General features: G+C 45.5%; 1 protein-coding gene across 1 annotated transcript in view; it reads right to left on the bottom strand.

The window, feature by feature from the left end:
- Nucleotides 1-17,553, bottom strand: part of ADRA1D (adrenoceptor alpha 1D) — an 82,247-nt gene extending 64,694 nt beyond the window's left edge. The window contains exon 1 of the mRNA XM_038400032.2: nucleotides 15,773-17,553. Within this exon, the coding sequence (XP_038255960.1) occupies nucleotides 15,773-16,736 (964 nt within the window). The 5' untranslated portion in view covers nucleotides 16,737-17,553. The remainder of the gene's footprint in view (nucleotides 1-15,772) is intronic.
- Nucleotides 17,554-24,572: the final 7,019 nt, after the last annotated feature.

Below are 24,572 nucleotides of genomic sequence, written 5' to 3'. Positions count from 1 at the left end.
TTGTATGTGTGGGTAGTTATTGGCCTAAGTGTAGAGAATGTTCATTAGGTGTAGCTGGCTCTCATGTTCCCTTGCAACATGCCCTGGTTTGCTGCTCCTGTTTGCTAGCTCCTCTTGTCTCTTAGGAATTGGCTTTGTAAACCCCTGTTATCCCTGAGTTAGTCCTGTGCCCCTGTCAAGGGATCCCAAACGGATCAGGGATCAAAGGTTGGCAGCCTGGAGGCCTGTTAGGATGCTCTCAGCCTTGCCTCGCCAGCTGCTAGGCTCAGCACACAGTCCCCCTAGCCATAGGTGCTGACTCCGTGGGTGCTCCAGGGCTGGAGCATCCACGGAAAAAAATCAGTGGTGTTTAGTATCCACCAGCAGCCAGCACTCCCTCATCCCCTCCAGCGCCTCCTGCCTGCCGGCGGCCCCACTGATCAACTCCTCCCACTCCCTCCCAGCACCTCCTGCCAGCAGCTGTTCCACGGCATGCAGGAGGCTCTGGGAGGAAGGGGGAGGAGCGGGAATGGGGGACGCTCATGGGAGGGGGCGGAACTGAGTGGGAAGAGACAGGGAAGAGGCGGGATGGGAGCTTGGGAGAAGGGGTCAGGTGGGGGTGGAGCCTGGGGCAAAGCAGGGAGTTGACCACCCCCTGGGCCTGGAGGAAGCCGGCGCCTATGCCCCTAGCAGACCACACTATATACTTCAATCAAGCAGGCATAGGGCATGCAAAGAAGCACACAACAACAGACAACAAACTCACCACAAGGGTCATATGGTCGCTTCTCCCTCCTCCAGAGAACTGCCTCGCCAAACTCCCCTGTTCACTGCTCCTGTTCACTAGCTGAATCCATAGATCTTACAGTGCTTTACAAAAGCAAGTATCATTACCTGCACATTATATAGGGGGAAACTGAGGCACAGAGTGGCAAAATGACTTGCTCATCATCATGTGAATGGAAGAGCCGGGACTAGAACCCTTGCTTCTTGATGCCCAGTCTTGTATCCTGCCATTGTTTGAGGGGTAGATTTTCAAAGGCAGCGGGAATTGGGTCCCTACCTGCTCATTGTGTTTTCGTAAATCTTCCCCTAAAATGTTCTAAAAGCAGCTGGGATTTTTCTCACAGTGTGAAAAGGATCAGTTCAAGCCTCTAATGCCTCATCTGTGACAGGCAGCCCATTTAGGACATCACAAGCATCAGAAATAACCTCTCTCCTGTGAGCTGGCAGGGAAATTTTTGCTATGGGAGCCTACGGCTTTCTGGCTTCATACCAAATGCATTAGCAAAGGACTCTATCAACAAAAAGCTATCCGTTAGGATTAGCTAAAGAGCCATATCCTCCAGCCACTCCTATAATTTAATTCTTGCACTAACCATGCCAATGAATATTGGACATGATAAAATACAACATTCTGTGTCAACAGGACAACTTTTATATGGGAATGTGAGGTTGCTGAGCTGACTTTGTCAGTGACCTAATAATCTTGCTGTGCCTCAGTTTCCCCCGCTGCAATCTACATATAGTAAAAGCTGTAATGACCTGGTTGGTTCGCATGTGTACCTCTTCCTTGTGCTGCATGCTTTTAATCATAGAACCGGTCCCACTAACAGAAGTTCTTCTTCAGTGCAAACCATAAAGCCCCATTCTTTGTGAGCAGGAAGATTTGAATTCTATCACCATGAAGTTCAGAACAGCCTGGCAACCTCCCTGTAAGAGAGAGAAGGTGGGCGAGGTAACTTCTGTTGGTGAAAGAGACAAGCTTTTGAAGAGCTCTGTGCAAGCTCAAAAGCGTGTCTCTTTCACCAACAGCAATTGGTCCAATAAAAGATATGACCTCACCTACCTTGTCTCTCTAATACCCTGGGACCAACATTCTTGGTACAACAACATCCCTGAAAAGCAGTTAAATGTTCCAACAAATCCATAATCATCTAAAGACTTCAAGTTGCGAAGTGACAATAGTGAAGTTTCTAGGGATGTCTGAGAAGCTTAATAATGCATAAATATCTGGTAAGGGCTTGGAGACATAGGCACTGACTCTGTGGGTGCTCTGAGGCTGGAGCACCCCCGGGGAAAAAAGAGTGGGTGCTGAGCACCCACCGGCAGCCCCCCGATCAACTCCTCCCCTCCCCCCCAGCATCTCCCACCCTGCTAGAGAGGTGTTTTGATATCCTCCTCCTTGTTTTACAGATGTGGACACTGAAACAGAATGGACCTGATTTTCCACTGCCTTTGTACCTCATGTGGTCATCTACATCTACTCAGAGTCAGCACAAAACACCACCCTGTGAGAATTCTCCACTCACAAAACACCAGGCCTGTCATGCTGTCCGAAGTGGCTTATGACCGTGATGGCCAAACCTGAGGGTAGACTGTCAAAAAGCAGGGCAGAAACCCCCAACTGGTTGTATGTTCTACCTTTAGATTTCACCAACCCAGTGACAAGCGTGACCTCCTAAAGCGCTATAACAGCCTTGGAGTCACAGACAGTCCCCTTGGGCATTCCGGTCTATCTTGCCACCAGGGCAAGCTGGACTATGGGATAAATGGTCACTTTACATCAAAAATCACAACAATAGTCAGGTTACTCCCAGTCCCAAAGTACCAGGCACTTTGTACTCAGATCTCAAACCAAAGACAACACCTGTAGCCAATTCCGCAATAAACTAATGAAAGATTTATTAACTAAGAAAAGAAATGAGAGTTATTGGCAATGTTAAAACAGGAAACACACACACACAAATGAGTTACAGTGTTAGATTTAAAAAGGTAATATAAGCTCCTATAATTAGCAGCTCTATATGTTCTTTAGGGCTGACCCATGCCAAGCAGCAGGAGGATCTCTTGCTTCCGTTCAGGAATCTTTGCTCCTCAGAGTCCAGACAGCATAAAGATCTCAGTTTCTCCTTGTCAGGGATTTTAAATCCCCTTCACCGCAGAATCCAAGATGAAAGGATGAGTTCATGAGCAGGTCTCCCCTTCCTGGAGGGAGTTCGGAATGCAATCAACAAGGTCTCTGTCCTTTGATGTTACACAATGCCTCCTTTGCCTTCAATGGGCCATCTTGTGTGCAGGATGAGCACTTTACCTTAATCAGTGCTTCTTTTCCTGTTTGGTGAGTTACACGGTTACAGAGGTTTACAATGCAAACGCTCAATATAACTTTATACCCTGTGATACCATAAGTGAGATTCCTATATGCAGCATCCTACAAGCATTCCGTAAAGTCTAACAACTAAACACGTTCTTGTAACACTAATATCCATTTTAACTATACGAACCAACAGGTGAGCCAGATTGGTTTCCAGCTATGCATTTGTCCGTGGTCAGTGCAGATGGGCCTTGGCATTAGTTGGCACCTGCTCTGCCAGCAGTGAGAATTCTCCACTCATTTACAATGATGGGAGCATTTTATAGTCATGTGGCGACACAAGATGCCAGGCAACGGAAAATCAAGCCTGCTTGTTTTCTCAGCAGTAGAAATCATATTAATCACAACTCACTCCATCTGGGCCCTGATTCAGCAAAGTAATTAGGCACTTTCCCAACTCTCAGCATGCTAGTAGCCCCACTGAAGTGAAGACAAGGTTATCTGCCTTGCTGAATTGGGGCCTTTGTCAATTGCTGCAGCTTACCGAGGCAGTAGGTGACTGAACTTTTCATGAGGGGGTGGAGAGGGGAACACGGGGACATGCTTATTAGGGCTGGTCAAAAACTTCACATTGAAACTTGTATTTGACAAAAAATTGGGTTTCTGTCAAAAGTGAAATTTTGTCTAAAAAGTGTCCACTTTCTGCGAAAATGTCAATATTTTCCCAAATAGCCTCAATGTTTCAATTTGGAAATTCTGCCATGCTGCCTCATGAGAGTGGTAGTTTGAGTGCCTCATGCACCTCATTCTCTTCAATAGAATGGGCTGTCCAATTGGACTACACCTCCCATGATGCACCACAGCCAGAGACTTCCATGATGCACCACTTCCCCTTTCCAAGGTTACTTGGGAAACATTAATTCTGACATGTCCTAACTTTTGAGTGCTTGACTTTGCAACCTTAATAAAGTTCTCTTCGTGTAGCTTTTTGTGTGTGTAATTTCCTAGGTGTTTAAAAAAGCAAACCCATGCCCACGTGGGTGAACAGCAAGGCTGAAACCTTTACATGTACCTCACAGACACCTGCCACTTGAGCTTAGGGAGTAGCTGACAGAAGTAGTAAGTTGTTATGCTCTATGTGGACCAGCACTAAAGGGGGATGGGACACACACTTCCAGTAGGTTTCACAGATAATTGCTGACCGGAGAGGAGTGATGAGACTCTGGAATCTTGGATTCCATTCTAGGCTCCAGAGGAGAATATTCTCTACTAGGCACAACCTCTTCTGCTGCTTCCCCCAAACTTGTCCCCTTCTGTTGTGTACCCTCCAACCTGCCTATGAGAGACTCATGTCTTCCCCACTCATTGCTCCTCATCCGACTCCCATTCTTTTCACCTAGCCAGTCCCATTCCCCACTCCTCAAGTTTCTTAACCCAGTCCCAGTCTCCTTGGCAAGCTAGTCTTAGTTTCCCTCTCCGGACAAGTTGTCCAAGGTTCAATTCCCACCCTGCTATTCCAGACTTCCCCCTTCACGCAGCCAGTCCCAGTCTAGTCCCAGGTTCCCATCTCTCAGTTCCTCATCTCATTTGTCTCTCTGCTTTCCCCTGGCCCCCAGTTGCCTGTCCATACTCCTCAGTCCCACTTTGGTTCTCAGTCCCAGTCTCCCTCCCTGACTTCCTTGTCCAGCCTCAGTGTTCTCCCCACTTCTCTCAGTTCCTTGGCTCAATCTATTTCATCTGCCCTATAAGGCTTTCTCTTGTCCACTCTGCAGTCAAATCAGGCAGCTTCCTCCTCCACGCTGCCGGGGCCCAGCAAAGGAGTCATTGAAAGCAAAGGAGAGAAAGACTCTCTGCTTTCAGTTCTGGTGCCTGGACCCAGAGCCAGCACAACCCAAAACGTTCCAGATGAGCAATTGCTGGGAAAGTCCTACTCACCCGCGGGAGTTCGCTTAGAGCGAAAATCTCTGAAGATTCCATGTGCACTAAGAAGTCTTTACTGAACAAGTGCACACTGCAATTTTTCAAAGGCTTGTAATCTGGCTACAATTGAGTGGATTTTCATGGGTATGGCAAAAGGTACATCCCTGACATAACAGCCGCCCCTCTGCGAAACTTTGAGTCCCGGAGCCAAAGCATGGTGGCACTGGGTTTTTTTTTTTTTTTATAAAAAGTCACCAGAATTTAACATGGGCAAAACAATGTAATTTTTTCCTAGCCTCATTCTCAAAAATAGCTGAGCCATTTTAGCCATGCTGGCTGAAATTTCCCAAAAATTGCAGTCCTATAGGCAGGATCGCTTGATGCCTTTATAACATGTCTTGTTATCACCACAAAATTGTTAGTAGCTGTAGATAATCCTATTTGTTCTGGCAGAATCAATTCCAAACAAGCTGATAAAAGATAATTAAGTAGCTGCACTGTAATATCATTCAAAACTGCATCCGCACCCATGTTTAACTTTGCATCCAACTTATATCATGTCTCATTAACCACATTACAAGATGTGATTAGCAAATATTTGCCCAAATTTGGGGTAATGGAAAAGGAACAGGTCATTAAATGCTCCATTCTAGAACTCTGGCATGGGCAGCAGGAATTGTAGGCAGGAGGAAGCTGTGCCTCCCCAAAGAGCCTATTATGGCCCTGCTCGTGCTCTGCCCCCAGGTCAGGCCCCCTCCTTCTTTCCCAATGCTCTGCACTGGCTGGGCCAGGTTGGCTGGGGCTGGTTGGCCTGCCTCCCGCAGGGACTCAAGGTGGCTGGTTCTGGGGCCGCGCTGCCCACCTGGCACTCTAGAGCTGGCTGCCCAGAGCCCCAGGACTGGCCACCCAGAGTTCTGGGGCTGGGGGTGCTGCAGCCACACCGCCTGGAGCACTGGGGCTGGGGGTGCTGCGGCCATGCTGCCTAGGGGCTGGGGGCACTGCGACTGCACTGCCCAATGCACCGGGGCTAGGGCCTGGCCCCCCTGGCAGAAGGGGAGGGGCTGGGGGTAGTCTCACTGGGCGGCCTGGTCACCAGCTGCCCATGAACTCTGGGGCAAAATTCTATGCATTTGAATGCAACAAGGCCATGGGGCCGATTTTTTAAAAAATCTGTTTATTATGCAGTTGAGTTTGGTTTTAATTCATCAGTTTTTGCCTCTTATAAGAAATCCAAAATATTGCGGGTGAAAGATCAGGAACAAAGAAATGTTAAGTGTCAACGCAATTCCCCTGCAAAATGCCAAACTAGCTACCCTGGACAAAAGTCTCTGTTGCTGTAAACTGTCTCAGCGTCACTATCTGTATGTCAACAAAGAGTCTGGCCCAATAATAGCAGCCCTTATTTTCAAAGCTCATCACAGGCATTAATAAATATATCCACAAAACACTCCTGGGAGGTTAGCTGAGGTGTCTGAGGCAGAATGAGAATTTGTCACTTCCAGTCGTGTGTACGGTTCACTCAGCTGTGGGGTCTGATTCTCAGGTCTACTCCAGCTCCTCTGTAGCACTCTGCCAGCAAAAAGCAGCCAGAAAGCCAGCTTCAGTGAGTCCCTGAGCAGCCCCCTTCTGGCTGTATGCCACCCTCTTCCAGACTCCTGTACATGGGGATTTCCCAGGAGAAAGGCAACATTGACAGGCTGTCCATATGGCAGTGGGCCATAAGGCAGCTGGAAAAAATTTAGAACAGCCTGATACAGTCTTGAGGCTGCTCTAGATTACAAAGGGACCAGACTTTCTGAACTTTCCTCTCTTCTATCTCAGATGGGCCTTTAATATACACAGCTAAGGCTTCAGCCCCATGTCTTGCTCTTACTTCATATTATTTACAAGTTAGACCTTGCACTTGATACTATTACATGTGATACTGTTAATCAATACACCCTGCTGAAACAAGTATACTACCTATTGAAACTGTGTGTTGCCTGACATTATGGATTCCAGTGCAGAAATGAATTAAATTGATACATGCCCATATAACCCTATATACTACAAAACCTCTCTATTGCCGCTTGTTGAGTCCAGAGTGCCGCATAACATAGGCTTCAGATCGTTTATTTAACACAGTACATTTTCCCATGGTTTCATAGAGTTTGTCTAGAGGTTTATAGGATTTTGTACACTAAATCACAATTATTTTAAATCTTTCAGGTTCTATATTTTTTCCTGTTTGTACGACATTTCCCATTATAGAAACTGTATTCAGAATCAGTGACAGGCACCAACCTAAAACAGCCATTTGGCTTTCACTGTCTCTCTTTGGGACAGTTTGGCAATTGGCTGATGCGGTCTGGTGGCAGAATAACTCGGGGGGTTCTGTGCCCAGCTCTGTCACTGGCTCAGCACCTCACTTAGGGCAAGACAAAGCAGATCCAGTGTTCAACCTTGGATGCCTAAACTGGATATTTGGGAGAGCGAGACAACCATTTTCCCAGCCCTTCTACTGCTGCTCTTCCAGCTGTGGCCTGCAGTGGGAGATGGGACCCCAGTTCATGCCATCTGATGGAGTTTATTGCCAACTCTTGTGATTTCCTTACAACTCTAGCAATTTTGTGGTGTTTATTTATCTGCCTCATGAAAATATGATGAAAGGTGCCAACTCATGAATTTTCCCAAATTCAAGATGGCCGCCATCTCCTATTACTGTCAATGGGGCTCAAGCCAACAAGATGGCTGCCATTTCCCTACAGTCTCTCTGCATGTCGAAGTGAAGCTGCCCTTAATAAAGTTAGCTGCTATCTCCCACTGTTTTCAGTTAGATCAAAGCCATGTCCCCAGGCAAAATGGCTACCATCCTATGGTTCCAGGGACTAGACAGGCACAGGGACTATAAATAGTTCATAGTCACTGGAGTCTTGTTATCAGGGTCCCCAACCCAGCCCGGTTCCAACTAGAGCTGGGCAAAATTACAAATGTCCATTTTAGGCACCTAAATGCCAAGTCCTTTATGCAGAATCAGAGACCATAAAACACAACAGGACCCATGCTGTGGTTTTGCTCTCTACGCCAGTAGCTCTCAACCTGTGGTCTACAGACCCTATGTCAAAGGGGTCTGCGAAAAACTTAGACTGAAAACTGACTCAACAGAATTCAGCTATCTATTCAGACAATAGATTTCCAAAAGGGCCCACAGCTCCATTCGAAATTTTGTAGGGGGGTCCGCAAATGAAAAAATGGTTGAGAACCACTGCTCTGCACAACATTATGTTTAGGAGGAAAGTACATGGATATAGCTGGTTTACAATGTACAATTTTTACTAACCATACACAAACATACAAAACCTAACTACATACGTATACACTACCGCTCTGTTAGATTCTGGTGGCTTAGGTGACAGAAGACAACGGAGGACCACTGGATGGACCCCAAACTATTTTAAGAGATGATACTCAATTCTTACGTGCTATATATGTCTCCCCTCTAAAAGGAAATTAAAAAATCCCATTTACCAATGCCTCACTATCAAAACTCCTATAATTAAATATATGACAACCCTTTTGTTTTTTTAATACTACCAGGGAGTTTTCACATGGGAAATGTATTCCAGACTGTTCTAACCCCAGCAAGAACATCTGGTGTTCTTTCTTTCCCAACCTTCAGCCAGGAGATGTGAAATAAGCCTGGTGATTTTCAGTGGGATGGTTCTTTATTTGGGAAGGCACAGATGAGTTACTAAAAGGACAAAGGGCAATTTTCCATTTCAAAAGTGAAGTCTAAGACATACATGCAGGGCCAATCCTCAGCTTCAGCCTAGGATAACTCAGTGAAACTGAAGGAAAGAGAGGGATTCTGATCCAGATTTCAAACACCCTGAAGTTTGTCAGAGTTTGGGTATGGAATTAATAGGTCTATTTGCATCATTCAGTTTAAGTTTCAAGCACTGGGTTGTATGTTCAGATCCAGGCTTTTAGGGTTTGGGTGTATCTCTTTTAGGAACTAATCCCATAAAGTGTTGAGCACCCCCATTAGAGCTAGGTAAAATTTTTCGACCTACACTTTTTTTCTGGCAAAAAATGCCACTATCTGACTATTCCAGGTTTGCTTAAACTTTTTGTGACTTTGTGTTGATTTTGCCAGTCTGTTCTGGTTGGAAAAAAACAAACTTTTAAAAAGTTCAGAAAAAATAGTTTCATTTTGACATTTTTAAATAAAACGTTGTTTAAAATGACTTTATGTTTAGAAATTTCCCTCAATTTTATGTAACCACCCCCGTAAAACGTTAAAAAAAACCCTGTTCAAATCAAAACAGAATGTTTTGTGTTGGGTCAAATGAAACATTTAATTCGACCCAAAACTATTTTTTAAAACTTTTTGATTTTCCAGAAATTTGAAAAAAAAATTATTTTCATGGTGATCCGAAAAAGACTGTTTTTCAATTTTTCTGAATGGCCAGTGAACTGAGCAATCAGTTATTCGCCCAGCTTTGCCATCAGTTCCCACTGAAGTCAATGGAAATCAAGGAGGTTCAACACTTTATACCAGTAGGCCCTTATTGTGGGATGAACCTCCAAGAAGTTTGCAAGATCTTGAGGGGGCTGGTTCAGATCAGACTCCAAAGGTCTAGACCTGAGCCGTACTATCCGAGCCTCCTGCTTCTGAAAAATGGAGCAGGAAAACTCAAGAGAAGAGGATTTCTCATGGGCTTCTCAGCATCTCCTCTTCCTCTCCCAGGCAGAAATACCCTGAGACTCAATGGCTGTTCTCATGATCATAGAATATCAGGGTTGGAAGGGACCTCAGGAGGTCCTAGTCCAATCCCCTGCTCAAAGCAGAACCAACACCAACCAAATCATCCCAGGCAGGACTTTGTCAAGCCAGGCCTTAAAAACCTCTAAGGATGGAGATTCCACCACCTCCCTAGGTAAACCATTCCAGTGCTTCACCACCCTCCAAGTGAAATAGTTTTTCCTAATATCCAACCTAAACCGCCCCTGCTGCGACTTAAGACCATTGCTCCTTGTTCTGTCATCTGCCACCACTGAGATCAGCTGAGCTCCATCCTCTCTGGAACCCCCCTTCAGGAACAAAATACAAAAATAAAAGTCCAAGTGATCTGCTGAAACAAACATTATCTCGATCCTCACCAGGGACTCAACCCCAGGCTAAAGTATGAACTTCAACAGTGTGAGCTAAAGGACTGAGGGTACATCTACATTGCAAAAACCAAAGTCCTGCAGCAGAGAGTCCCAGAGACTGGGTCAACTGATGTGGGTTCGGGGACTCACACTTCAGGGCTAAAAATAGCAATGTAGTCATTCCCACTTGGGCTGGAGCCTGGGCTCCGAGACCAGCCCCATCTTGCCTGAGTGGGAACATTTATACCATTATTTTTAGCCCCATCACGTGAGCCTGAATCACTTAACTGAGACTCGTTGCTGAGGGTCTTTTTTTGCAATATAGATGTACCCTAAGTCCCTCAGCTGGAATCTCTAGCAGAGTTATGTCCTCCATAGATCAGGCATGGAAAATGTCATATAGTGGACTTGACTGTAAGTTACAATAGTGCCCATAAAATGGTTTGATTCTAATTTAGACAAAGGATCAGTCCAAATTCTTCCCAGGTATAAACCCAATTCAGCCAGTGGAGTTACACCACTGATGTATTTGGCCCAGTTGATTTACACCAGGGTTCAGCTTAGTGAATTGGGTTTTCAATTCCAGTTCTGACATCTCTTGGACTGATGACCACCTTATCTAAAAGGGAATAAAACTGGAGTAATACCTAATGATACTTACAATACATCCTTTCACACCACCTTCCTAAACCCCATTTAAAACAATCCTCCATGTATCCAATATGGATTTACATTCCCCCTTCATGACCGAATTGACTGTAGCTCCTTCTCAGATTAGCTGCAAAACAAATACCCTTTCCCTGTCACGTAATTTACAAATGATGTAATCACTGAAGTCAGACTTGAGACCATTGCTTCTTGTTCTGTCAGGGAACTGACCTCTGCCAAACACCTCTAAGGCTTCCTCATGCTAAGGGTAGGTGGTAGCGAGGTACCACCCCACAACCAACCCCCGGTGAGCATCTCAACTATACAGCACTACACAAGTGGCCTGAGATCAGATACAGATTATGGACTGGAGTTTTAAAGGTATTTAGGGGCCTATCTGAATCTTTAGACGCCTAAACATCTTTAGAAATCCAGTCCCTAGCCTCAAAAGGTGTTCAGCTGGATCCCTGCTAATGGGAAAGATGCTATGGCATATGCAGTAGAGAGTAATTTAGCTCCAGTTGTCTGCTTCACAGAGTCCATGCATTCTCTTCTCCATTGGAATGTAGAACTCCTATTACTATCAACAGGAGCTGCACATGCCCAGAAAGGGAAGCATACACTCCGGGTGTGATTAGGGTTTCGTCCCTTGCTAAGCAAACAGCTTCATAAAGTGCCTTATTAGCCAGACAAACATATTCTTATTAATTGCACCAATACTCCTGACGATTGCATCGTATGCTTGGGGATATGTATCACAATACCAGGAAGGGTGTAGGTTACTCAGCTGATAAAAATCCACGGGGGTACTAGGGAATACATTTCAATTTCAAGCAATATTTTTGCAGAGCGTTCTAGGACCAAAAAATGAATAACTCCACTGCACTTATATGCTGACTTATCAAGGATCTCACAGTGCTTTTAAAATATTAATTAGTTAAGCTCCTCAACCCCAAGAAATTCGGTAATTATTATCCTTGTTTCACTGGTGGGTAAGCAGCGGGGTCAAGTGATATGTTGAGGGTCACGCAGGAAGTTAAGAATAGAACCCCAGAGTCCTAATTGCTCAGTTCCTGCTAATCACTAAGGATACTGTTTTCCATAGAGGACAGATCCTCAGCTGGTGGGAAATGGTGTAGTTGCGCTGATTGCAATGGAGGTCTATTGATTTATATCGATGGAGGAGCTGTATTTATGTCTGTAAAGTCACACCGTATATTTGCAAAAGCTCTCCTGCTAAGCACTGTTTAGGCATTCACACATTTGAAATGGCGCAACGCAATGAAAAGAAATCAGAGGCAGCATAGGTTGTTTTTTTGAAAGTCAAACACATACATGAACTTGTGCAATTTAGAAAAACATATCTAAAAGCCACCGGGAAGCTGACAACGAAGTTGTTTTTACACTGAAACTGTCAAGTTGCACAAACGGAGAAAGAAAAATGTAGTTAGGAAATACGCTCCACGGAGAAGGGCCAGAATTTCAGCGGGTGTCAGTTGGCATCACTTTATTGATTTAAATGGAATGAAAATGATTTACACCAGCTGAGGATCTAGCCCAACTTTCCAACTGGAAAAAGAAAACATGTTTATTAAAAAGAGATATTGTTGGACAATCTTTCCCCTCTGTTTCCTATTGGAAATAACTCTGTAGTAGAGCTTCCAAACTCCCAGGCTCATTAACAGCATGCAAAAGAGTTGGGATAGGATTTAACACCTTGTTTAAATGGAGTTTTGACCATCTGTGCCCTTCTAAGGGGCATGCATAAAAGTGTGCTATGGAAATGAAAAGTTTGATTATAGAAACACTAGTGGTATAAATTCAAATCTCTTTCGTCAGCTTTGTATTTGACATGTGGTCACACCAAGTACAATGATCTCAAATCTCTTTACAAACTATTAAGCCTCACAATACTTCCCAGGAGGTAGTCAATAACATTATATCCATTTAGCGCAATAGAAAACTGAGTCACAAAGAGGGTTAAGTGGCTGACTTAAAGTCACACAGTGAATGAGAATACTGGCTCCCATTCCCATGCTCTGAGCATCATGCAATATGTGATTAAGGGGAGATATGATAGAGATCTGTCAAATCATGAACGATGCAGAGAAAGTGAATCGGGAAGAGCTATTTGCCCCTTCACATAACACAAGAACTGGTGGCCACCCAATGAAATCAATATGTCGCAGGTTTAAAACAAACCAAAGGAAGTATTTCTTCACATAATGCACAGTCAACCTGTGGATCTCCTTGCCAGGGGATGTTGTGAAGGACAAAAGTATAACTAGGTTCAAAAAAGAATTAGCCATTGACAGACCTATCCTCCATGAACTTAACTATTAGCCAAGGTGGTCAGGGACACAACCCCATGCTAAATCTTTGATTGTCAGAACCTGGGACTGGATGATAGGGGATGGATCTCTCAAATGCCCTTTTCTGTTTATTCCCTCTGAAGCATCTGGCACTGGCCACTCTTGGAAGACAGGATACTGGGTTAGATGGACCTTTAGTCTGACTCAGTATGGCTGTTCTTATGTTCTTCCTCTTTTACTTAGGGTGAGAACTGGCTCTTAAATATAGCTAATTAATCCTTACAACATCCTGATTAGGTAGAGAAAATAGCATCATCATCATCACGAAAGAGAAACTGAGGCAAAGCAGACAAGTGACTTGGCCAAGGCCATATGGTCAGAGGCAGGATTAGAACACACAAGTTCTTGGCTCCCTGCTATGACCTTAAACCATGATTTACTCAACTAAATCTTAGTTTTTTAAAATGTTGTTTGTAACGGTAAGTCCAGAAATGATTTTTAAAGGGGACAAACCCACCACAACAAATATCTTTTAAAAGTGTTCAGATGGAGCGGTTGTGCTCCTGAGACCCTGCATGCTTTTCGCAATTGATTTTTCCAATGGACTAAACAAATCTGACTATGATGCTGCCTACAGTAAGCAATGAGGTGTTTCATGTAATCTGAATCTAAGATACATGGCCTTTGATCACGTGACACCTCCCTGTAGGCTCAGATGACAACAGGATGGGAAAAATGCCTGGCTAGTGTCAAGAAGATGCATTCTGACCCCTCGAGCACCCCCCCAACAATAACTAAAGCCATGAGAAAATCCCATGCAGAATGGCTCTAAGATTTCCTGGACCATAGAACTTCCCTAAAGCTGTTTATTTATTGAGTTGTCTGTGACTGGAGAGGGATGGTTGACGATGCGGCATCAGATCTCAGCTGTTGTAGATAGTCTACACTGACTTCTAGGAGCTATTTTGATTTCCATCAGCTGAGGATCTGTTCCACTAACTATATTTGGAGGGGTCTGAAAGGGAATGAGCAGTATTTAAACTCATTTTTCTTTATGAACTAGCTATGCTACTTCAAGGGGAAGATCTGCTGGTATGGGCCTAGATGCCTCTGTCCTACCCTGTGAACTAGTACTTGTGTTTCTAACCAAGGTAATGAAACCCGGCTTTGGAGCTGGGGGTTGCCAGCTCTTCTTCCCAAAACTACAGAGGCTGCCTGCATGCCAGAGCAATATTGGCACAACGATTTTAACCCTTAGAATACTGGCTGGGGAAATGCACTAAGCGGGAGAGTGTTCTAATGGCACGGGAAAGATAATCTTAATAGTGCTTTGCATTTTACAGCCCCTTTCATTGGAGGATCTCAAAGTGCTCCCCAGACACTCAGAACTAAGCCTCACTTCTTCTGTGTAAAGTAGGTGGGTCTATACTGTATTCATTTTACAGATGGGCAAACTGAGGCACAGAAAGGTGACATCGCTTGCCAATGCACCAGAATAAGCCAGAATCAGACTCAGGAATAGAATCTAGTTCCTGCCACTAGGCTAGAGAATGAGGAAATCAATAGCCCCTGATAAACAGTATGGCACATCACAAGGTCTCAGTGAAATGCAGCCAAAACAAGATTTTCATCTCTCAGCAATTAGCACAGAGGCTGGTAGCAGCCACAGGAAATCACCCAGAAAGATGTTACCATTCTAGAGAAGACTTTGGCTCATGGCCCAAAATACATCCCTGGCATCACATTCCACTGAAGGCAACAGAGTTACACCAGACACCGGTTTAGCCCAAAACTTTTGCAGCCACAGACAAGAGGATGCCTTCTGTTCTGCCCACATCTGCCCTCTTCATTTGCAGATGTGGTGGCCAATCCAAAGCCCAGCGAAGTCAAGGAGAGGCTTCCCATTGACCAGTGCGGACACTGGTTCAGGGCCTCTAGTCTCTGGCAACTTATCGTGATGAGGGTCAGGGCTGCCAGTCAGGAGCCTGACTCAGGGGGAACTGAGAAAGGACCAGTGTAACCCACACACCTCCTGGGTGTGCGGTTCTGTCCCAGCTCCTGGCACCCAGGCCACTTAGAGTTAAAGGCCTCTGCTCTCCAGCCCTGGCTCAGGGCCACGTGGCTTTTAGCTCATGCAGTAGGGGCTCATGCATTTAGCTTCAGAGGTCCCAGGTTTGATCCCGCCTGCCAACGGGTCTGTAAGCTTTACACCAGGACAACCCAAGCCAAAAGAGCACAGAACCTGGGAGAAATAGACCAAAGTCACCACTGATGCTCCTGACCGATCACGTTAAATAACTTGATTCTTTCCCTAGCGTCTCTTTGCCAAAATGATCCCGAGCGCTGAGGGCAGTTTGGGCAGTTTCAGAACGGTCACAGCGTGGTATTTCCTCCCCCCCCCCCAGTCCCTTATCACAACCTTAAGTCAATTTCTGACCCAGGCTAGCGCCAGCTGCTGATGGACATTCCGCCGCGTTGGGGAACAGGGCGCGCAGATCTTGCGAAGTTCTTTGGAGAGTATCATTATTATTCCGCCCTTGACAAGGACCCCCCCCCCGCCCCCTTTAATTGCAACCAGCGCCTGAAATGAAGCCTGGAAGTTCACTCATGGCAGAGAGCAACCGCTGAGAGCTCCTTCACCTAGCTGGGGAGGACAGGACCCCGCAGGGGGTGGTTCACTTACCGAAAGGCAGGACGAAAAAGAAAGGGAACCAGCAGAGAATGAAAACCCCCACGACGATGGCCAGGGTCTTGGCCGCTTTCTTCTCCCGGGAGAACTTCAGGAGGCGCACGGAAAGCGAGCTCCTGAAGTTGTGCCCTTTGCTCCGGGCGCTGGAGAGCGAGTCCTCCACCACGCTGCGGCAGTGGATCCTCAGCACCACTTCCATGGACTTGCCCCTCTCCTTCTTGACCCCCGCCTCCAGGCTTTTGGTGGTCCGCCGGGCCACCACGTAGACCCTGAAGTACATCACGAGGATGACCATGAGCGGCAGGTAGAAGGAGAAGAGGGAGGAGAAGAGGGCATAGCCCGGCTCCTCGGTGATGCTGCAGATGCTCTCGTCCGGGGGAGGCGGCTCCTTCCATCCCAGCAGGGGCCCGATGGAGATGACCATGGAGGAGAGCCAGACCACCCCGAGGATCACCACCGCCTTCTTCTCGGTCATGATGGCGGGGTACTTGAGGGAGTACTTGACCCCGATGTACCTGTCCACCGAGATGATGCACAAGCTCATGATGGAGGCGGAGCAGCACAAGACATCCACCGCCGCCCAGATGTCGCAGAAGATGCGCCCGAAAGCCCAGGAGCCCTGCACCTCCAGGGTGGCCGAGAAGGGCAGGACGGTGGTGCTGAGCAGCAGGTCCGCGATGGCCAGGTTGACGATGAAGTAGTTGGTGACCGTCTGCAGGTGCCGGTTGCAGGCCACCGAGAGGATCACCAGGATGTTGCCCACGATGGCCGAAAGGATGAAGAGGGCCAGGAAGACCCCTACGCCCACCGCCTGGAGATCCAGAGCCAAAGGCAGGGAGGTGCCATTGGTCTCCGCCTCTTCCCCCGGCAGCCCCCACTCCCTCCAGGACCGGTTCGCGCTGCCCTGTCCCGTCCGGTTCCCATTCAAGCTGGCATTGGTCAGATCAGGGAAAGTCATTTTAGAAGGGTCCGGTCCCCATGGAGGATGGCTCCGCCGTGAAAGGGACGCCGGGCATGCTCCCCTCTCCGCCCTCCCTTGCACCGCCAAGAGTTTCTTCCTCCCCCGCTCACTGCCCCGCACCCCCAGTCAAGTCCCCAGCCAGGAGGCTGTAGCTCAGCCGCCCCCCTTTCCAGCCCACCCCACACGGGCAAATCTCCCGGGAAGCGATGGGGGGAGGGTGGGGGACGGGGGGAGCAAAAGGAAACGAAGAGCGTGGGGGACCCCTTTGCTCGCCTTCATCCAAGAAGATGCATCGCTTGAGGATGCAGGAGTTGGCCGGACGGATGCAACAAGCGACCGCTTGTAAATTTCACGCCCATCCTCCCCTCCCTGCCCAGTCCAGGAGGCAGGAAGGAAAATCCAGATCTAAGCGGGAGGGAGGGGCGGAAAGTACCAGCTCCTCGGATGCTCAAACTTTGCATTCAATCGGGGGCACGGCTGAGAGAGAGAGAGAGAGCGAGCGGGGGGCTGTGCCTCGCTTCCCGGGGTGGTGACAAGAAGCAGCTCAGTTCTCCAAACCCCCTCCTAACGCTTCTGTTGCTGATCCAGGCCCGGGGGCGGCGGGGGGGGGGGGGAGGATGCTGAAGGAGCCGGAGGAAGAGCAGGGAGTTGCTACTTTGGAAAGAAAAAAGGATCCCGGAGCTTGGCGTCAAGAGGATCCGTTCCAGCGCCCCGCCGGGGGGATGCAAAAAGCCCCTTCTCTGCCGGGCACGCGTTGGGGGAAGGAGCCGCGCCGGGGCACTTTTAAAGAAAGAGGCAACCGCACCGCTAGTTATAGCCCGCTAACCCCCCCCCCCCGACCCCATCCCCCCAGCAGCAGCCGCACCGAGCCGACGCTCAGCGCTGAGCGAGGCCGCCGAGAGACCCCTGTCCGACGCTAGGGGGCAGCAAAGGGCTGGAATCCTCTCCCGCCAGAGCCACCGGGCTCAGACTCCAGGGGAGGGGGTCGCCGGATCGAGCCCAGCGCCAGGCTCCTGCCGCGGGTTGCCTCCCGGGGCCTGACCCAGCCTCCTTAGGCAGAGCGGTCCCGAGCCCCTCTGGGGCAACAGCCCGCCGGGGAGGGGGGGGGGGGGGGCTGATGACAGGCTGGGAGACGGACCCTGGGCTTGCCAGGCTCCCGCTAGCGGCCCCTGCCCATTAGCCTGCACCCAGCAGCCCCCTCCCTCCGCCCCTTAGCCCCCTGCGCCAGGCAGCCCCCTTTCCCCCCAAGCCCCTTACCTGGCATCGCCAGCACGGCCACCTCCCCAAACCGCCCCCTGCTGTCTCAGCTCCCTCCCCATTCTCCCACCAGCCCCACTGCCTCCCATCCACCCCTCCCCTTCTCCCTGTGCCCCCAGTTATCGTCCTGCCTTCCTTGTCAGCCAGCCCCCCAGGAGCGCCCGCCCTCCCTCTGCAGCCAGGTGCTGGAGCTCAAGCCTAGGTAGGCAGTACTGCCTTCCAAGATCCAGCCCCCCAAAAGTATAGGGCAGGAGAAAGGCACTTGGGCAGGGCTATTGCGCGACCAGGATAATCGCCCCCTGTGCTATAAGCTTTTTTGGAAGACTTGGAAACAACAGCTTGTGGTTGAAATCTCTAGGCATCGCTTGGGGGCTTGTTTATACAGTCACTTTCCCCACGGATAAACCCAAGCCCCGTTTCCAGTCATAGAATGCGAGGCTGGGAAGGGACCCCAGGAGGTCATCTAGTCCCACCCCCTGCTCAAAGCAGGACCAAGCCTCAATTTTTGCCCCAGATCCCAAATGGCCCCCTCAAGGATTGAACTTGCAACCCTGGGTTTAGCAGGGCAATGCTCAAACCACTGAGCTATCCCCCTCCCCATTTGTTGCTAATGGGTGATTTGTTTTTAATGAGCCTTCCCCTCCTGCCTCCATACATTATGGTAGGGCAGTGGCCTGGAATGGTTCCGAAGCTAGTTCCTACTGTACAAAGGAAATATTTGCTTTCAATTATGTTTATCTTGCATTTTAACAACTATTTCCCCCCCCCCCCCCAGTGACCACACACATTTGCCCAAAGTGAATTAATTGGAGGCTGAGCAGAGGCTGCTGATTCATGTTATGAGCAGCAACTGGTCAAAAGTTGTGTATTTTTTTGAAGGAAATAAAAAAAAAATCCCTTCCATTTGAATTTTGCTTGTGCGTGTAAGTTTTACTTTTGAAATGGAGATTTTCATCCTCCTTTCTCTACATTCCAGCTTTTTTTCCCCAATGGAAAAGAAGGGGGCAAGGGGACACACACACACACACGAACACACACACACACACACACACAAACCCTCAAACATGCCCAAACCGATTTTTATTTATTTATTTGGCAAGAACAAAACATTTAAATCAAAATGACAATTTTCTCTTCTTGTCAAAAAGCCATTTTCATTAAAAGAAAATGTTTTGATGAAAACATTTCAACCTGCCCTATTTATTTTTGTTTCTTCCTGGGGAAGCCAAGTTCATCTTGCCATCATCTTAGCCCAACAAATTTTGTAGCTATATCTGTACAGCTTTAGATAGATCTCACTGTCTATTGCTCTAGATAAATATATTTAATCTAATCCATGTGCACACACAGAGAGGAAAACCTACATTTCCCCATAGTTAAGGATGAGTTGACTTTTTATGTAAAGCAGTATTTAAATTTCCTTTTTAATGTGTAGACAGATTGCTTAATGCACAACTGGACAGCACTCTGTTATTATGGTGGTGGGTGTGGTATAAAAACCTACATAAAACAGAACAGAACAGAACAGAATGTTACTCACAATCAAAATTACACTAAATCTTTAGCCTAAAAGTATTTAATTTTCTGGATTTTGGGGCCCTGATCTACAAAGGTATGGATGTTAGGAACCTAAATACCTTTGTGGGTCTGGGCCTTGTTGTCATACAGAGTTGCAATGGTTGAACTGAATGTTTGGTTTAAAAGTAATTTAGTTAAACTGGTGCAAATGGCTGTGTGGCCACTTATTTCAATTTAAACCAGGATTATTTGGTTAAATTTAAATTGATTAGCAAACAGGTTTGAGCTAAAATCAAACAAGCCACTCTTTAACAGAGAAAAGAGTGTCCACACTGGGTTTTGCACTGGTTAAACTCAACTGGTTTAACCAAAGAGGTGCCACTTTGTGTGTAGATAAGATTGCAAGTCAATCTGTTCAGTTTAAGAATTCATAGGAGTTGCAACTACGCTGGTTGGAAACTTTTTGTTGAAACAGTTTTCTGTCAGGAAATGCCGTATCAACGAAACTGATTTTTTTCTGCAACATCATACAGGTATGATAAAATGTCCCGTCCCAAAATATTTTGAAATGTGAGTAATATATGTGTTACATTGTAGAGGAGCAGCTGTTTTTATTAGCTTAGAAAAAAAATGATTCCAGGCTAACACAAGGACCTTGAAAACAGCAGCTTAGCTAATTAATACATTGAGTGCTTACTGAAAGTGTCAAATTGTTTCATTATAACACAGACAGAAGATATTTTGATCTAGAAATTAAGATATTTCAATCTGTACTAAATAGCTGCTGCCCTTAATGCTTATTTTTAAATGAAATTAAATAAAAATAAAGTACAAAAAATAAAATAGTTCAGCAACTGTATTATGTCATATTATAATATGACATATCATTCATTACTATTACTTACATGACACAAAATAATGTAAAATAATAGAAAAATTAAAAAATAAAATACAAATTGAAACAAAAATGTAATTTTGAAACAAAATTTTGAGCTTTTTCCAAAACAAAATCTTCTAAACAAACTTTTTTTGGAATTTCTATTTTGCAGGAAATTTGAAAATATTTGTTTTCATTTTGATTGCAAACGGATGAAATTAATGAAAACAAATTCTGAAATGTTAGAATATCCCATGAAACAGAAATTCGGAGTTTTGACCAGTTCTAATGACAAAAGCGCCCCCCCCCCTTTGACATTTAAGGCTGTTGTCTCACATTTCCTCAGCCTCCTCTAGCTTTCTGTTGACTTCGTTGATAACATTTGGAATTTTATGCAGATATATAGTGCTAAATGCACCCTTGAGCACAGGGTGACTTTTAAAATTAAAACAAGAAATTTAAAACCATCAAGTGATTGGTATTATTTGCTATTAACATTAGTATTGTAGTTACACCACAAGAGGGAACAAAGCAGACACATATTTTTAAAAGGGAATACAATTTTTTTGATGTATAATACCATGGCTGAACATGTATCCAGTTCTGGGCACCACATTTCAGGAAAGATGTGGACAAATTGGAGAAAGTCAAGAGAAGAGCAACAAAAATGATTAAAGGTTTAGAAAACATGACCTATGAGGGAAGATTGAAAAAATTGGGTTTGTTTAGTCCAGAGAAGAGAAGACTGAGAGGGGACATAATAACAGTTTTCAAGTACGTAAAATGTTGTTATAAAGAGGAGGGAGAAAAATTGTTTTTCTTAATGTCTGAGGATAGGACAAGAAGCAATGGGCTTAAATTGCAGCAATGGCAGTTTAGGTTGGACATTAGGAAAAACTTCCTAACTGTCAGGGTGGTTAAGCACTGGAACAAATTGCCTAGGGAGGTTGTGGACTCTCCATCACTGGAAATTTTTGAGAGCCAATCAATTACCAAACACCTGTCAGGAATGGTCTAGATCAGTGCTTCTCAAACTATCTGATGTGGTGGACCAGCAATTTTTTTCCCCAATGTGCCAGGGACCGGGACCATATTTGCCAGGGACCAGGACCATATTTGCCAGGGACTGGTACCATATTTGTGTCATATTATCGTTTTCACCTAGGCACGTAGCACATCAGATCAGAAAAACTAACATTCTTCACTGTATCAATTGGAATGGGAGTGTGGCGTACATGCAGAGATGTTCCCATTTAAATACATTGAAGACTGACTGAAAGGTTGTGCGTCTATGCGGATAGTATGAAATGACTATTATTCATTTACGATCCAAGAAAATATTATTTGAACATTGGTAGTAATATTAATTTATATCAGAAACAATATAATGAATAAAATAAAAGTTGGCAGACATTTTTTATTTTATGTTTATTTTGTAAACAAATAATACAATATTACAATACAAATAGAAAAATATTAAAAAATCAAACCAGCAAAGTCTCCTAACAAAGATATTATAAAAAAAATTATTAACATAATAATAGGCATGTTAAAACCTTAACCTTTACTAATGTGAAAGGTGAGCCTGCTTCTTCTTTGTCAGTTTATCCAGTCATGGTTCAATTGAGGACAGTGCCACACGCAATGGAGAATGACTATCCATACTATTCCTGTACTTTGTCTTAATGACACTCATGGTTGAGAAGCCAGACTCGCAGAGGTATGTTGAAAGAAATGAGAGAAGAGTTTTCAGAGCAATTTCAGTAAGCTTAGGATATTCTGCTTTCACTTTTATCCAAAAGGAAGCAAGTGATGTTGTAGTTTCAAAACTCATCTTCAATCTTTCGTCAGCTGCCAGCTCCAACAATTTATCCTCCATAGTGACAGTTAAGTCATCTTTCAATGGAATAAATGGATTTCAGATCCATCCAGTTCCTTTCCGTGGATCTTCTTCTGCTGGAAAGTAAAACTCAAAACGTTTTGCCAAAATTCGTCGTGTTCACTGATGACATTTCGTAGAGATGCAACATCAAGGTCTTCACCTGCTTCGGCAATGATTGTCGCTAAGTTGTGAAACATGTCATAACAATCTCTTGACACTCGACTCTTCCATGCTTTTAGCTTTCGTTTCTGTTCGTCAATCTTGTCTGCCATTGTAAGACACGGAGCTATCCTTCCCTGCATGGAAGTGTTGAGATCATTAAAGATGGCAAAGATATCAGCCAAATAAGCCAGCTTGGCTATCCAATCCACATCTCTGAATAATTGTGACCAATTTGATTTTTTGTCCTGAAGAAACTCGGCAAGCTTGTTTCGGAGCTCAAATACTCTTGACAGGACTTTTCCCCTCAATAACCAACGTATATCGGCATGCAATAGGAGCTGTTTATGATCAGCTCCCATATCATCACATAATGCAGTGAATAGTCTCGAATTTAAAGCATTTGCCTTTACATGGTTCACAATTTTTATGATCTCGCTGAGCACACTGTTTAGTTCTGTTGACATTTTTTTTGATGCAAGACTTTCTCGGTGAAGGAAGCAGTGTGTCGACTTGCATTCGGGTGCAAGCGCCTTAATCTGGGTAACCACTCCAGAATGCCATCCTGTCATTTTGGCAGCGCCATCAGAACATACACCTACACAAAACTTGAAATCCAACCCACATTTTTTAACGATGTAGTCGCTCACAGTCTTGAACACTTCAGAACTAGTTGTTTTTGTTGGTAGCGAAGCAGAAAACAAAAACTCTTCCTTCAAATCACCCTCATGTTCAGAGTGCTCATACACCATCAGAATTGCCGTATTAGCAAGGTCTGTACATTCATCAAGCTGCAAAGAAAAGTGAGTTGATAATTTAATCTGTCCTATGAGCTGATCTTCCGTATCATGAGCTAGATTGTGAATTCGTTGAGCTATAGTGTCATTTGAAAGTGGCACCTGATGTTATCAGAAAACACAGCTCCTGTTATGTTGTTAACCACAATTGCATGCTTTACCTCCTCCCCACTACAGCCCCCCGAGCAGCATTAACACCCCTGCCTGAAGTGAACCCATTGCCTTGGCCACAGCCATGCTGATTAGGGGAAAAGCCTGCTTTCTTTGGTCACAAAGGGCCAGATGGTGTCCCTCTCACTCTTATTTGGAAAGTAGCTGCACTGATTTCAATGGGACACTCATGGAGTAAGGCAGTACTCCCTGTGAATAGGGATCTGACCCAAAGTGAGAACTATCTTGCATTAATAGCACTATTCACCACTTTTGTTACTATCTTCCCACTTCATCTCTGTCGTTTCCATTTAATGTCATACCCATTAAAATGATGTGGGTCAAATATTGCCTTGGTGCAAGTTACACTGGAGTTACCTGGATCTCTAGTGGTTTCTGAAAAGCAATGCCATGATAAAGCATCATATATTACTCTTGCTGCTAATAATACCAACAATAAGTGGCTATCCTCAATGAAAATCCCAGTAGACTCCACTTGAATCCTTCAGACGGTTTCTACTGGCCTCTCTTGGGATCAGATTCGGCTACCCTTACTCCTGTTGAAATCAGTGGAGCTATGTTAATTTAGACCTGCTTAGGATCTGTTTCTTGTATCACATGCTGGGAAGTGATATAAAGGATTCTGTGCTTGTAAAACTAAACAAGCTCTTTATTAAGAGAACTATTTACAGAGATGCTGCAACTGTAAGTAGCATTCTAGCCATGTGCCCACAGGCTGACTTCCCAGCATCTCCTCCAAATTCTTCCCTCCTGCAACCTGTGCTCCACTCTCCAAGTTCCATGAACATTGCTGCACTAACAGTGTTTGTCTTTTACAAATCTAAAAGAGCCCTAAGTTTATCAGATATTCTTACCTGCTAATGATAACCCTTAAACACAAGCCAATCTTCATTCCTGGTTCACCAAGCTGCTTCTAATCCAAGCTACAAATATTTCAGAACAATGGCAATGTTTTGCATTTCTGTGGCTCTTGCTCTATTGAAGTCAGTGGATACAGGTTTGGGCTCGTCAGGCCTTCTGTTTCAAAATCTCAAAGGGCTTTTCAGATATTAATGAAAAACCTCCCTCACAAGTGTGTTGGGAGGCATGAGTAGTACCCATTATCGTCCATTTTTACTGATGGGAACACAGAGGCACTGAATGGTGATATTGAGGCCGCAGAAGACATCTGG

This window comes from Dermochelys coriacea, chromosome 4 (assembly GCF_009764565.3).
Source record: "Dermochelys coriacea isolate rDerCor1 chromosome 4, rDerCor1.pri.v4, whole genome shotgun sequence".
In the NCBI taxonomy this organism is placed as follows: Eukaryota; Metazoa; Chordata; order Testudines; family Dermochelyidae; genus Dermochelys; species Dermochelys coriacea.
This window is presented reverse-complemented; position numbering and strand designations above follow the sequence as displayed.